This window comes from Tauraco erythrolophus, chromosome 1 (assembly GCF_009769465.1).
Source record: "Tauraco erythrolophus isolate bTauEry1 chromosome 1, bTauEry1.pri, whole genome shotgun sequence".
Lineage (NCBI taxonomy): Eukaryota > Metazoa > Chordata > Aves > Musophagiformes > Musophagidae > Tauraco > Tauraco erythrolophus.
In genome coordinates, this window is record NC_141465.1 from 16,407,386 (window position 1) to 16,419,622 (window position 12,237).

The window sequence follows — 12,237 nt, forward strand, 5'->3', positions numbered from 1 at the left end:
ATCCATGCTCATGCCTTGCACCAAATACCCCTAAGCCAGACCACAGAATCTGCCGTATCTAGATTTAGGTGGGACACAGCTCTTAAGTATGAGGCTCATAACATTAATATTTCATTTCACTTTGCAAAACCGAAGCATGTTTTGCATATAATTTCTAATTTAGAAGTATTCACAGAGGAGTTTTTTCAATGGAGTAGTAATCCACCTTTTAGAATGTAAATCAGAGCAAAAAGCTGGTGTAAAGATGCACCAGGTCATAAGAGGATCTACTCGTATTCCAGCTGACTCAGCACGGGAATCGGTACGCCCCTTTCAAGGGCAGACTGGCTTTGATCTCTGACTCACAGTTAGGAAGCTCATGACTGGGATTAACTTGTATCAAAAGTGCTAAAGGGAGGAGAGGTCTTGGTCAGCAAGCTGAGAAGTCTAATGACAGAAGACAGTCTCAATCGCGGTCTGTTCTTGCACTCTAATTCTTTCTATAAGCTTATATGTCCTTTTTTAAAAGGTATATCATGCTACCAAACATTTTACTTGGCTGGAAAAGCTAATCTCATCAGCTCTTTAATTCAGACCAAGATGAACAGAAGAAATATAACCGAACTAACATACTTTAACTATAAACATTAGAAATTACATTTTCTATCCATATCAGCACTTTTAAATTTTATTAAGACCTCACATTATGAAATAGTGAGTAAAAGGCAGATATGTTTTACCATGTGCATCATTCAATCACAGTAAGTGAAGATGAGAGATTTCCTAGGTAGTAGTCCATGGCAATGCAGGCTTAAACCTCCCACATTTCACTAATATTTTGATGTCTTCTTACAAGTCAAGTGCATTCACAAAATTGTAACATGAGAATTTCTAAACAACATAAAGGAAGAATCCTAAATATTCCAATTAACATGGTTAAGAAAAGCGCTCAGTTTGTAGCAATTTAAAACTCACTTTTTTTTCTTTTTTCACATCCCCTGAAGCCACAGATCACCAGCACCCCTTGAAGTGGCACCGCAGCCTGGAACCCCACACCTCAGGCAGGGAAATAAACATGACCATGAAACCAGCCTAGAGAAGTTCAGGTAAATGCCTCTTTTTTTAATATATGGCTTTGTTTTGTAAAAATTCTGAAAACGTACTTTCATAATTTCTGATAAAGCTTTTGAAAAAAGTATTACCAAAACTGTGCCATATAGTTAAAAAAACAAACAAAAATCCAAACTCTTACCTGAGCCTCCACAGGCTGGGTCTACATCCCCATGCAGTTCACCACTGGTTGTAATATCACCAGTACATTCTAAACTGGAACACCACTTAAAGAGGGAACTGGAGATTCATAAATTTGGGGAACCTCAAACAGAAAATAGAAGATAATTTTAAAGTCAGTTATACACTGAAGGATCTTCCTATCGTTTGGGCAATCAGCACCTGACTTCATCAAAATATTAGCATGCCACTTCTATTGTTTTAGATGAAAAAATTTTCTTCCTTATATCACTATAACACCAGCTCCAGTGTGAGAGTCAGGCCTGAAGCAGCGAGACTGCTTTTAAAGTTCTAAACATGGTACGTATAGCAGACCTTAATCAAAGAAACGAAATACTTGTTTTAATAACTAGGAATAATTGCTTTGCACAGTGAATAAGCTCTCAGTTACATATTTTGGACTTCAAATAGGCACATTTCTGCATCTCAGTGTTTACAAAGAGCACCAGAATCTAGCAATAAAGACCGCAGGCATCCCCTTGTTCTTCGCAGAAAGCTTTAACAAAGAAATGAAGGTCCAATTTGTTCCACTTTAAAGACACTGATCATATAGACTTTTGAAACAACCAAAGTTTTAAAAGAAAAGCATCAAAGCCAATAAGCATGACAGGTTCTGCAATACGTCCACAATAAATGCAGTCTAAGTAAAATTAATTTTTCCTCAAAAAAAGAAAGGCTCACATTACTTCATATTTTTATGGGTAAGATTACGCACACTGACCACCACAGGAATCTCTGATGCATATCAATCTATAAAACCGATTTATTTTTTTCTTTTTCACTTCAAGATCAGATGGATCATAGAATCGTCTGGTTGGAAGAGACCTTCAAGATCATCGAGTCCAACCATTCACCCTGCACCGTCAGGGTCCCTAAACCATGTTGCTCAACATCAAATCTACACGGTTTTTAAATACCTCCAGGGATGGGGACTCCACCACCTCCCTGGGCAGCCTGTTCCAATACTTCACAACCCTCTCTGTAAAGAAATTCTTCCTGTTACCTAACCTAAATTTCCCCTGGTGCAACTTGAGGCCATTCCCTCTCGTCCTGTCATTCATAAAGTGGGAGAAGAGACCGACTTCCATCTCCCTACAACTTCCTTTCAGGTAATTGTAGAGAGCGATAAGGTCCCCCCTGAGCTTCCTCTTCTCCAGACTAAACAGTCCCAGCTCCCTCAGTCGCTCCTCATAGGACAAGTTCTCTAAACCCTTCACTAGTTTTGTTGCCCTTCTCTGAACCCGCTCCAGCGCCTCAACGTCCTTCTTGAAGTGAGGGGCCCAAAACTGGACACAATACTCCAGGTGTGACCTCACCAGTGCTGAGTACAGGGGGACAATCACTTCCCTGCTCCTGCTGGCCACACTGTTTTTGATACATGCCAGGATTCCGTTGGCTTTCTTGGCTGCTTGGGCACACTGCTGGCTCATGTTCAATCGGCTGCCGACCAGCACCCCCAGGTCCTTCTCTGCTGTGCAGCTTTCCAGCCACACTTCCCCAAGCCGTAAAGCTGCAGGAGGTTGTTGTGGCCCAAGTGCAGGACCCGGCACATCACGTTTCTGTAACTTCTCAAATTGCATTCAATTCACTTACAAGTTTGCAAAAGGAGGAGTGACGTAGGTAATGGCGATGTATACATGGCATATCAGCACTGCGCAGAGCAGCAATAACAGGTTAAAAAGGTTTACTTTCATTGTAGTTTGCATATAGAACATATATGCTGTTGAATAAATATTGCACAGGATCTAAATTTTTATGAAATGCCAAAAAAACGTGAGTAACTCAAAACTAGGATTTGTTAGAGAAAGTATATCATAAAAAAAGCCCCAACAACTTACCATAGTTCCCTAATTAAATAAAGCGTCTATCAAAAAAATCTGAATCTGTTCAATACATAAGCAAATGCTTGAAGACAAAATAACCCTGATACATGCAGCATATTTTGCTTCTAAAACTCTGCCAAATTCACACAATGAGAGATATCCACTAAAACAAAGTCTCTGTCATCTGAGGATGAAGTATCTTTTTCCTCAGTGTCAAATCAGCCCCTGTGAATCATTAGTCAGTTAACTCACTTTCACATTCAACAACAACATAAACTTTTGACCATATTTTTCTAAATAGTGATGGTTAACTATTACAGATACAGCTTACAAATCCTCATGTAACTATTACAAGTCCTTAGACATGGAGACAGAATAACTAACATATAGTCTAATTTTCTATTAAACCTGGAAAAGCTTTCTCTCTTGACCTTTTCTACGGGTAATTTCTTACATGGCTGGAGTATTTTTTTCTACAGCCTGTGTTTACAGCTATAATTGAGCTTCTGTGATTGCAAAGATAAGGATCAAGAATGAAACAAAGGTCAGAAGAAATGGCCCTACTCTCACACCGAATTCTTCAAAAAATTGCAAGTGTAAATTATACAAGTTTTGCCAGAGTAGGGATTGAGAACCTGCAATCCTCGGCCAGAGGCTATGATGCCATTTCACATAGTAGTAGACACAATCTGGGGTCACATTTTTGTAGAAAAAAAGAGATAGAGATTGTCTCTGTATGGGAATTTATTATTAAAAAAAAAATCCCACAAAATAAGAATTTCTTTTTCTCCTACCACATTTCTGAAATGTCAGCTTACCACAGGGTTGGAAAACAATTGTCTCTATGAAGAAGCAAGAGACCAGAAATATGCAGCTCTGGTTTTCCAAAGGAATAGATTGCAGATACACATCTTCCAAAAATAAGTCTTGGGAGGTCAGAAAAAGGGAATAAAAAGTAACTTGCAGAAAAAGAAATGAGCAAATACAGAGAATATTTCCAAGTTCAGAGTGCAGAAATCTTAAAAAGTAAATAGACAAGGTAAAGGTGTTCTGGATTCCTCAATCAAAAGAAACCAATTTCCTTTGTTCCCTCCCATAATAGGAGGGAATAGGTATGTAGGGGACAAAAGGAAGTCCAAGGAGAATGTAGGCCCCCTCTGGAAGGATACTGGTGCTCTGGCTACCCGGGACATAGAGAAGGCTGAGGTACTCAATGAATTTTTTGCCTCAGTCTTCACTGATAAAACCTCTTGTCTTACCACCCAAGCTGTGGAAAGAACTAGCAGGGACTGTGAGGATGAACCACCGCCCACTGTACTTGAAGAGCAGGTTCGGGAACATCTGAGGAACTTGAAGGTGCACAAGTCCATGGGACCTGATGAGATCCATCCGCGGGTCCTGAAGGAACTGGCGGATGAAGTTGCCAAGCCACTGGCCATTGTATTTGAGAAGTCGTGGCGGTCTGGCGAGGTCCCCGATGACTGGAAGAGAAGGAACATAACCCCCATTTTTAAAAAGGGGAACAAGGAGGACCCGGGCAACTACAGGCCGGTCAGCCTCACCTCTGTGCCTGGCAAGGTCATGGAGCAGATTCTCCTGGGAACCATGCTAAAGCACAAGGAGAGCAAGGAGGTGGTGGGTGACAGCCAACATGGCTTCACCAAAGGCAGATCGTGCCTGACCAACTTGGTGGCCTTTTACGACGGGGTGACAGCATCGGTGGACAAGGGTCGACCAATGGATGTCATCTACCTGGACTTGTGCAAAGCTTTTGACACTGTCCCGCATGACATTCTTCTCTCTAAACTAGAGAGGCATGGGTTTGATGGATGGACCACTCGGTGGATAAGGAATTGGCTCAATGGCCGCACTCAGAGAGTAGTGGTCAACGGCTCGATGTCCAAGTGGAGACCGGTCACGAGTGGCGTCCCTCAGGGGTCCGTGTTGGGCCCGGCCCTCTTCAACATCTTTGTTGGTGACGTGGACAGTGGCATGGAGTGCACCCTCAGCAAGTTCGCCGATGACACCAAGCTGTGTGGTGCCGTTGACACGCTGGAAGGGAGGGATGCCATCCAGAGGGACCTCGACAGGCTGGAGAGGTGGGCCCGTATGAACCTCATGAAGTTTAACCAGGCCAAATGCAAGGTCCTACATCTGGGTCGTGGCAATCCCAGGCACAAATACAGACTGGGCGGAGAATGGATTGAGAGCAGCCCTGAGGAGAAGGACTTGGGAGTACTGGTGGACAAGAAGCTCAATATGAGCCAGCAATGTGCTCTTGTGGCCCAGAAGGCCAACCGCGTCCTGGGCTGCATCAAGAGGAGCGTGGCCAGCAGGTCAAGGGAGGTGATTCTCCCCCTCTACTCTGCCCTCATGAGACCTCACTTGGAGTACTGTGTCCAGTTCTGGAGTCCCCAACATAAGAAGGACATGGACCAGTTGGAGAGGGTCCAGAGGAGGGCCACGAAGATGATAAGAGGGCTGGAGCACCTTTCCTATGAGGACAGGCTGAAAGAGTTGGGGCTGTTCAGCCTGGAGAAGAGGAGGCTCCGGGGTGACCTTATAGTGGTCTTCCAGTACCTCAAGGGGGCCTACAAGAAAGATGGGGAGAGGCTGTTCAGGAGGGCCAGTTGTGATAGGACAAGGGGTAATGGTTTTAAAATAGAGGGAGGTAGATTCAGGTTGGATATTAGGAAAAAATTTTTTACCATGAGAGTTGTAGAACACTGGAACAGGTTGCCCAGAGAGGTGGTGGATGCTCCATCCCTGGAGATGTTCAAGGCCAGGTTGGATGAGGCCCTGAGCAACCTGATCTAGTTGGAGATATCCCTGTTCCTTGCAGGGGGGTTGGACTAGATGGCCTTTGAAGGTCCCTTCCAGCCCTAACGATTCTATGATTCGGGAAGGAGGAATACAATGAAAGAAGCTGATGAAGAACAACAGGAATTTCTTATATTTACACATACAAGTAGAAGGGGAAAAGCTAATGTAATCTTTTAACAAATTTATTGAGGAATAATTGACTGAACACATGAAATATTTGAATTTGAATTCCCCATTTTAAATCTTCCACTTTCTATAATGCTGAAGCTAACGAATTCCAGCAATCAGACCAAACAGCAAAAAGACAGACATCCTAATGAGTTGGAGGTCAGGTAGTAAAACTGTTCCCCCTTCCTCTCCCCAGAAATAAATGCTTCCATAGTGCTAAGCGAATCTAATCTCTCAAAGCAATTACTTAATAAGTAAAATGGTTAAATTTGCAAATTTGTTGTCATCTCATGAAGAATGAGTTAAGTATTTGAATACTACTTTCCTCCAAGACTGTGTATGTGTTCTGTGGTTTCCTGGTGATCCCAAACAAAACGATCGGACTTTCCCATTAGTTCACTTAAAATTCAAAGCACATGGTAACTCAGAACTCCATGAAGCAGTGATAGTGGATCCAAACTAACTGTAATACATCTCTAACTCCCAGTCAAAGCAATTGCTCAGCTTAAATCTTCAAATTTGTGTCAGTATGGATCCCACAGTACACTGGCCCACAAGCAACAGGAAGAATTACATTGCATCCTTGAAGGAGCACTAAGAAAGAGATGGGCAAGACCAAGACCAACACATACTTCAGAGATTGTCAAATATCCACAGATACACCTCCAGGTGAAAATTCTACAGATGTGGTTGTAACCAAAGTTTTTTTTCCAACTTCAATTCAATAGGAAACAATTAACTAAAAAATAAATTAAGTCATTCCAAAAAGAAAACGGAAGACCACGTTCTATTGACTGTAAGTGCTAGCTATGGTTTTGCCTCTATCAATACATATCTTTGAGTTAATAAATTCTGATGTCCACTTTGCTGAAAACAGATTGGTAGCTTTTTAGTAGTTTTTTTTTCTCCTGGCTGGAAACTGCAGCTGCCTACCAGAATGCTAATACTGTGTTTCTCTTGTTCTCCTCCTACAGGTAACAGGTGACTGTGGCCACCATCCCTAGGATAAGCATACAGCTCTCCAGGATTTACTGGTTTCCAAACATCCTGAAAACTCACTGTAGAATTTTCTAGTGTAGGAAGTTATTCAAAATTCAATAACTACATATTGTAACTAGAGCACTAACCACTGTTATATCAAATTGTTCTGTAAGGCTCCAGATAAACAAATAGATCAAACAATAGCAAATCAAGCTGTGAATGTATCCTTGTAAGTAATTTAGCCACATCTCAACTGTCACAGAATTTATCCATAGAAGAAACATTGCTAGACATTATTTCTCAACACAAAAGATGCTGATTTTTCACGCAGCATGCAGCTCACTCATTTTTACACAGTGTCATGGCAAAGTTTGCTTCAAGTTTATGCTTTAGCTCTTTACTCATATGCATGCTTCTACCCTAATTTTCTCAAATATATCTCTTTTTATCATAAACGTCTCCAAGACTTTCTTGTAATAATTTTTAATCTCAATAGCACAAGAGAAAGAGGATGGTGAAACGAAAAGTCACTCTTTTCAAAAAGGAGAGCATATCTGTGGAGTTTGGCTGGTTACAAGTATTTTCACTACACCTGCTGTAGAACCATAGCATTTAAGAGTGCCAAAATTGTGTTTTACTGAATTGTTACCCTGATTTAGACCATATGCTAAACCAGAGCCAAGTCTTAAATGTTATTACCAGATACAATTAATACCAAAATGCAGTTTCAAGTGCGTTAAGTACCTTACTTTATTCAGGACACAGCAATTTCTTGCTCAACTGCTCTAACGAACATTGCACATACCTGATACCATGCACCTAGGAAACTTTCTCCATATAGTATTGTTTAGCTATATAATCCAAACACGTTAGACAAATGAAAACTGTCAACATCACTCTTTCCCTACCATGTGATGATAAACACCACCACATGCAAGCTAAGACAAGCAGCGAGTGCATTAACTGTCTTGTTCTGGAAAAGAAGCATCTCAGCAAACAACAGCAGCACAAACTATAACTACGTTAGCTGCTTAAGAAACCTTGACAAATAACAACCTGATGTCTGAGGGTCCTGTGAGGAGCCCTTAGAGGAGGACTGATCAGAGGAGGAGGACTGTGACGCTGAACCCTCAGCTAGCTCTCGCTGTCTCTGTTGTTCTGCCTTCTTAAGCCTCAGACGCTGTAGACCCCTACGGATTATAGCTAACTCAGGTCCCATTAACTCTGACAAACAGGGAGCAGGGGGGGAAAAAAAAAAAAAGTATGTAAAAGAAAAAAGCATTGAATATACAATATACAGAACAGGGAGAAGGGATGAGAGGACTGACCAAAGAGAAAAGCAACAGATACTAAGTATAATTAAGTGAAAAAAAAATATGTAAATCATTTACTAACATCCAGAAATCATAAAATAAAATATTGAAACTGTTTTTCTCTTCCTAAACACATGAATGAGAGGACTTAAAAGTTCAGGATTCATGTCATACAATACATTCCCCCACCCCATCTCCAACACTTAAACCATTTAACAAAGAAATATTTAATGGAAATAGATAGATCCTGACTGATTCAAAACAAAGCAAACAACAGAAGTATTCATTTTCATGTTCCTAATACACATAACAAATAATAACATTTGTGATGTAAAGTTATGCAACTGTGGTCTACAGGTAAGTTTTCAAAATGTATGCAATAGCTTCCTGATGTGGAAAAAAAAAAAAAAAAAATCAGTAGAATTTTGATCAAAACAAACCTATGAAAAAAGTAAACTGGGACTATGGAAACAGATGGCAGAACAGCATCTAACCAAAAAATACACCTTACTATGAACTCATTTTTTATCTTGGACATTCCCAGTGGGTGAGGATTCAAAGTCTGAAAACACTGTTAAATGGTCCTACAGAGAAAGTAATTTATTGGATTACAAACAGTTCTTAGCATCATTCTCTTAACAAACTATTCTTTCAGTTCCACCTTTAGAGACTTCACTGTTTTCATAATTTTGTCTTTATTCATTTGTCAGTTTACCGTTTTGGCATGTACCAGTCCATTTTTTGCAAACTGCTGTAAAACTAGGTGTACAAGTAATTTTTTATTCCTTCCATGCTCTTTGCAGTTTTCCTGCGCTTACGCAGGCCCTTCTCTTTACACAACACAGACTGTGCCTTTATTAGCAACAGTTGAAGCACAACATTGACCTGAACCACTGTTGAACTACTCTCATCTATAATATAGTATAGGTAGAAAAGCTAATTCAGACTAAACTATTCAAATCAAATGCTGTAGCTAGTTCTGCTATAAACTGCTAGCCTAGACCTGTCCTGAAAGTATTTATATTCAGGGCACTCTGGAGTATTCTGTAGATAAAAGGAAATCTGAAAAAAACAAAAACAAAAACAAAAACAACAGTACTATGAAATGTTAAAATACTAGAGAGCATTACCTTGGCATATAACCTTTCATCCAAGTAAAAGCTTCTGTAACTCTTATTCACTCAGTGAGGCAATCAAATTTTACATTTTCTTTCATAAAAAGAAAAACTCAAGGACATAATCCAATCATTCCAAAATTAGTGGCAGGCACCAGTTAATATCAAATAGTTATGAGCTCCAACGTCCTCAGACTAAGACCACTTCTGGGAAATACATCCTCCCAGTTTATGGTTGATGAGGTATAACAAGACAGAAAAACATATACTTCCTTAAAGGAATGTGGCATCAAAGAGATTTGCTATTAATAGTTTTGATGTGCCATGAACATTTATGGAGATTAGAACTCCAAACAGTCTGGAAAATGCTTTTAAGGAAATTCAATGATGTCTAAAATTGCAGTTTTCAGTACTTGCTGCTGATTCTGTTCCAGTCAGTTCACAGACATCTACAACTTAAGACGTAACAAGAACTACAATTCAAAATGTAAAGAGATAACTACTATCCTGAATATGTTCAATGACAACACTGTTTAACACATTTCAGAATCTCTAAGCAAATGTTTATTTTGCCAGCAAATATAGTGAGGAAAGAGAAATGGAAAGAAAAAAAACAGCTATTGCCACTTTCCCATTCAAAATTTAAAAGTAAAATTATCTTGTATCAGAACACATATTAAGATTAAGCTTTGTCCTAATTAGTGAATTGCTCCCCTCCCGCCCCCAATGGTACCAATGTGTACCTGGAATATTATTTATGGGGAAAAAAGGCATTATCATCTTCTACAGTTTATTGCATCTGATGTTTATTCGTGGTTTAAAACGACAGCATCTTAAAACTAATCTAAAAAATGAATTAATGGTTTCAACTGAATGGGCCAAGTAGGGCAAGAGAACAAATTTGTTATTTTTTTCCGTAGAGACAAGCATAAAAATCTCAACCAATTGTTCTGTCTCATTATTAAAAAAAAAAATATTCAAATGTACTGACAAGAACAGGCTACTGAGATTTTGCACTGATTTTCTTGATTATGTGCAACTACTCAAATGTTCCAACTGTATTCTTCTGGAATACACATTCAGATAAAGAGACTTATCCCAACAAGCTCCAGCTCTGAACCACTTTTGTACTGACTGTATTTTGAACATGTACTTTTTTAAAACATTACGAGATGAAGTAAGTAATTCAGGTGTTGAAGCTCAAATGCTCGCCACATGACATATTTTCTGGAACACTATACCAAAAATATATTTGAACTATCATACATATGCAAACGTATTGGTATTTCAAAGACAGGATTACCACCAGCGCCTGTGTTCAGTACAGAAATCTGTAGAAATGATTTATGGAAAGCTGTTTATAAGCCTGTTCCATTCTGTAGTATGAATTCATGCTCTGATTCTAAATAAGTCATTACATAAAACCATATTCTTCATTTTCTAACTCTTTGCTACAATGTTCAAACTTGTATCTATTACCACTTTAAGGAAAATGATGGCTGAAAGCCTCTTGCTTTCCTTCTTCCATTTCCCAAAATGCTTCCTCAGTCATCCATCTTTTACAACACACCTCTATCTGGTCTTCCTACTCAATCCCACTCTATTCAAACCACTCTTCCTATTATCGCTTTCCCTGTCCCGTCGCCCCAAAAAGCAGCAGGTTTTATTCACCTCTAAATGCAGCTAAACAAACTCAGGGAATCCTGTTCTTGATGCAGAGCACAGTGTTTTCACATTTATAGACTACGTACTGTGAGTAAACAAACTCTCATCATTGAGCACCCTCATGGGTTGCTTAAGTACACCAACGTCGCAAAATGGAAATTCCCATTCAAGCCTACCCAGCCATAAACCCACTGCTACCGCTCTGCCATGACCCGCTGCCTCTGCCCAGGAGCTTCCCCTCTCCCTGAACTTGCTCATGTTACCCAAAGACTTGTTTTACAGTCACTTACATGTTTTAAAAGCAGTGCAAACCAGACAAGGTGCTTACTAGGTGTGCAAACGTATAGTACTATTAAGTTTACTCCTGCAGAAGTCCTGTAGACAATTTAAAGTTGACACCTGGTCCTAATACTAAAATCTGCATCCAGCAATAAAGAATACCAGATACAAATTTGTTTGTTGGTTGGTTTGTTTCTGTGGGTTTGGAGGTTGGGGGGAGGTGGGAGGTGGTGTGATGGTGAATTTTCTTTTTTAAGGAATCAGCAGCCAATCTGACACCCTGTTTAGGTGTAGTCAAAGAACCTATCAAACACGATACAGTAAATTAGAAAGTATCCACTGTCTGTCTAAAAAAAACCCACCTCTACTCCTTTCAAAACCGAATATATGGAGAGTCTTAAGTGACTTTCCAAAGTGACACTAGGAAAGAGGAAATGCTCTTAGAGAAGAGCTGGACTGAGAAATAACAACTTCCACTTCATGCTAGCAGAATAAACTTTTACTTAGAAATTTAAACAGATTCAGAGAAAAAAGAGAAAAACACATTTTCTAGTCAGCATACATTCTTTAAAATGCAGGACAGAAAATGCATTGTAATTCCAGAAATGCTCTCTAGTGCATTACCATTATGCAACCAGCCATACTCTTGTGGCCACTGAAAGCTCCAGAATATACAATATACCTTTAAAAATAAATAAATAGGTAAAAAATGAACCCTTGGCAATGGTATGTGTGTTCTTTGGTGGCTCTCCCTTTGTACCAAAGACAGCAGCAGCTAAACTGAGTTACACTTAGGTGAAT

The 12,237-nt window shown here is 39.7% G+C and overlaps 1 protein-coding gene across 1 annotated transcript in view; it reads right to left on the reverse strand.

Annotated features, from left to right (window-relative positions):
- Positions 1–12,237, reverse strand: part of DCAF6 (DDB1 and CUL4 associated factor 6) — a 99,701-nt gene that overhangs the window by 38,670 nt on the left and 48,794 nt on the right. The window contains exon 11 of the mRNA XM_086630119.1: positions 8,121–8,288. Within this exon, the coding sequence (XP_086486245.1) occupies positions 8,121–8,288 (168 nt within the window). The remainder of the gene's footprint in view (positions 1–8,120; positions 8,289–12,237) is intronic.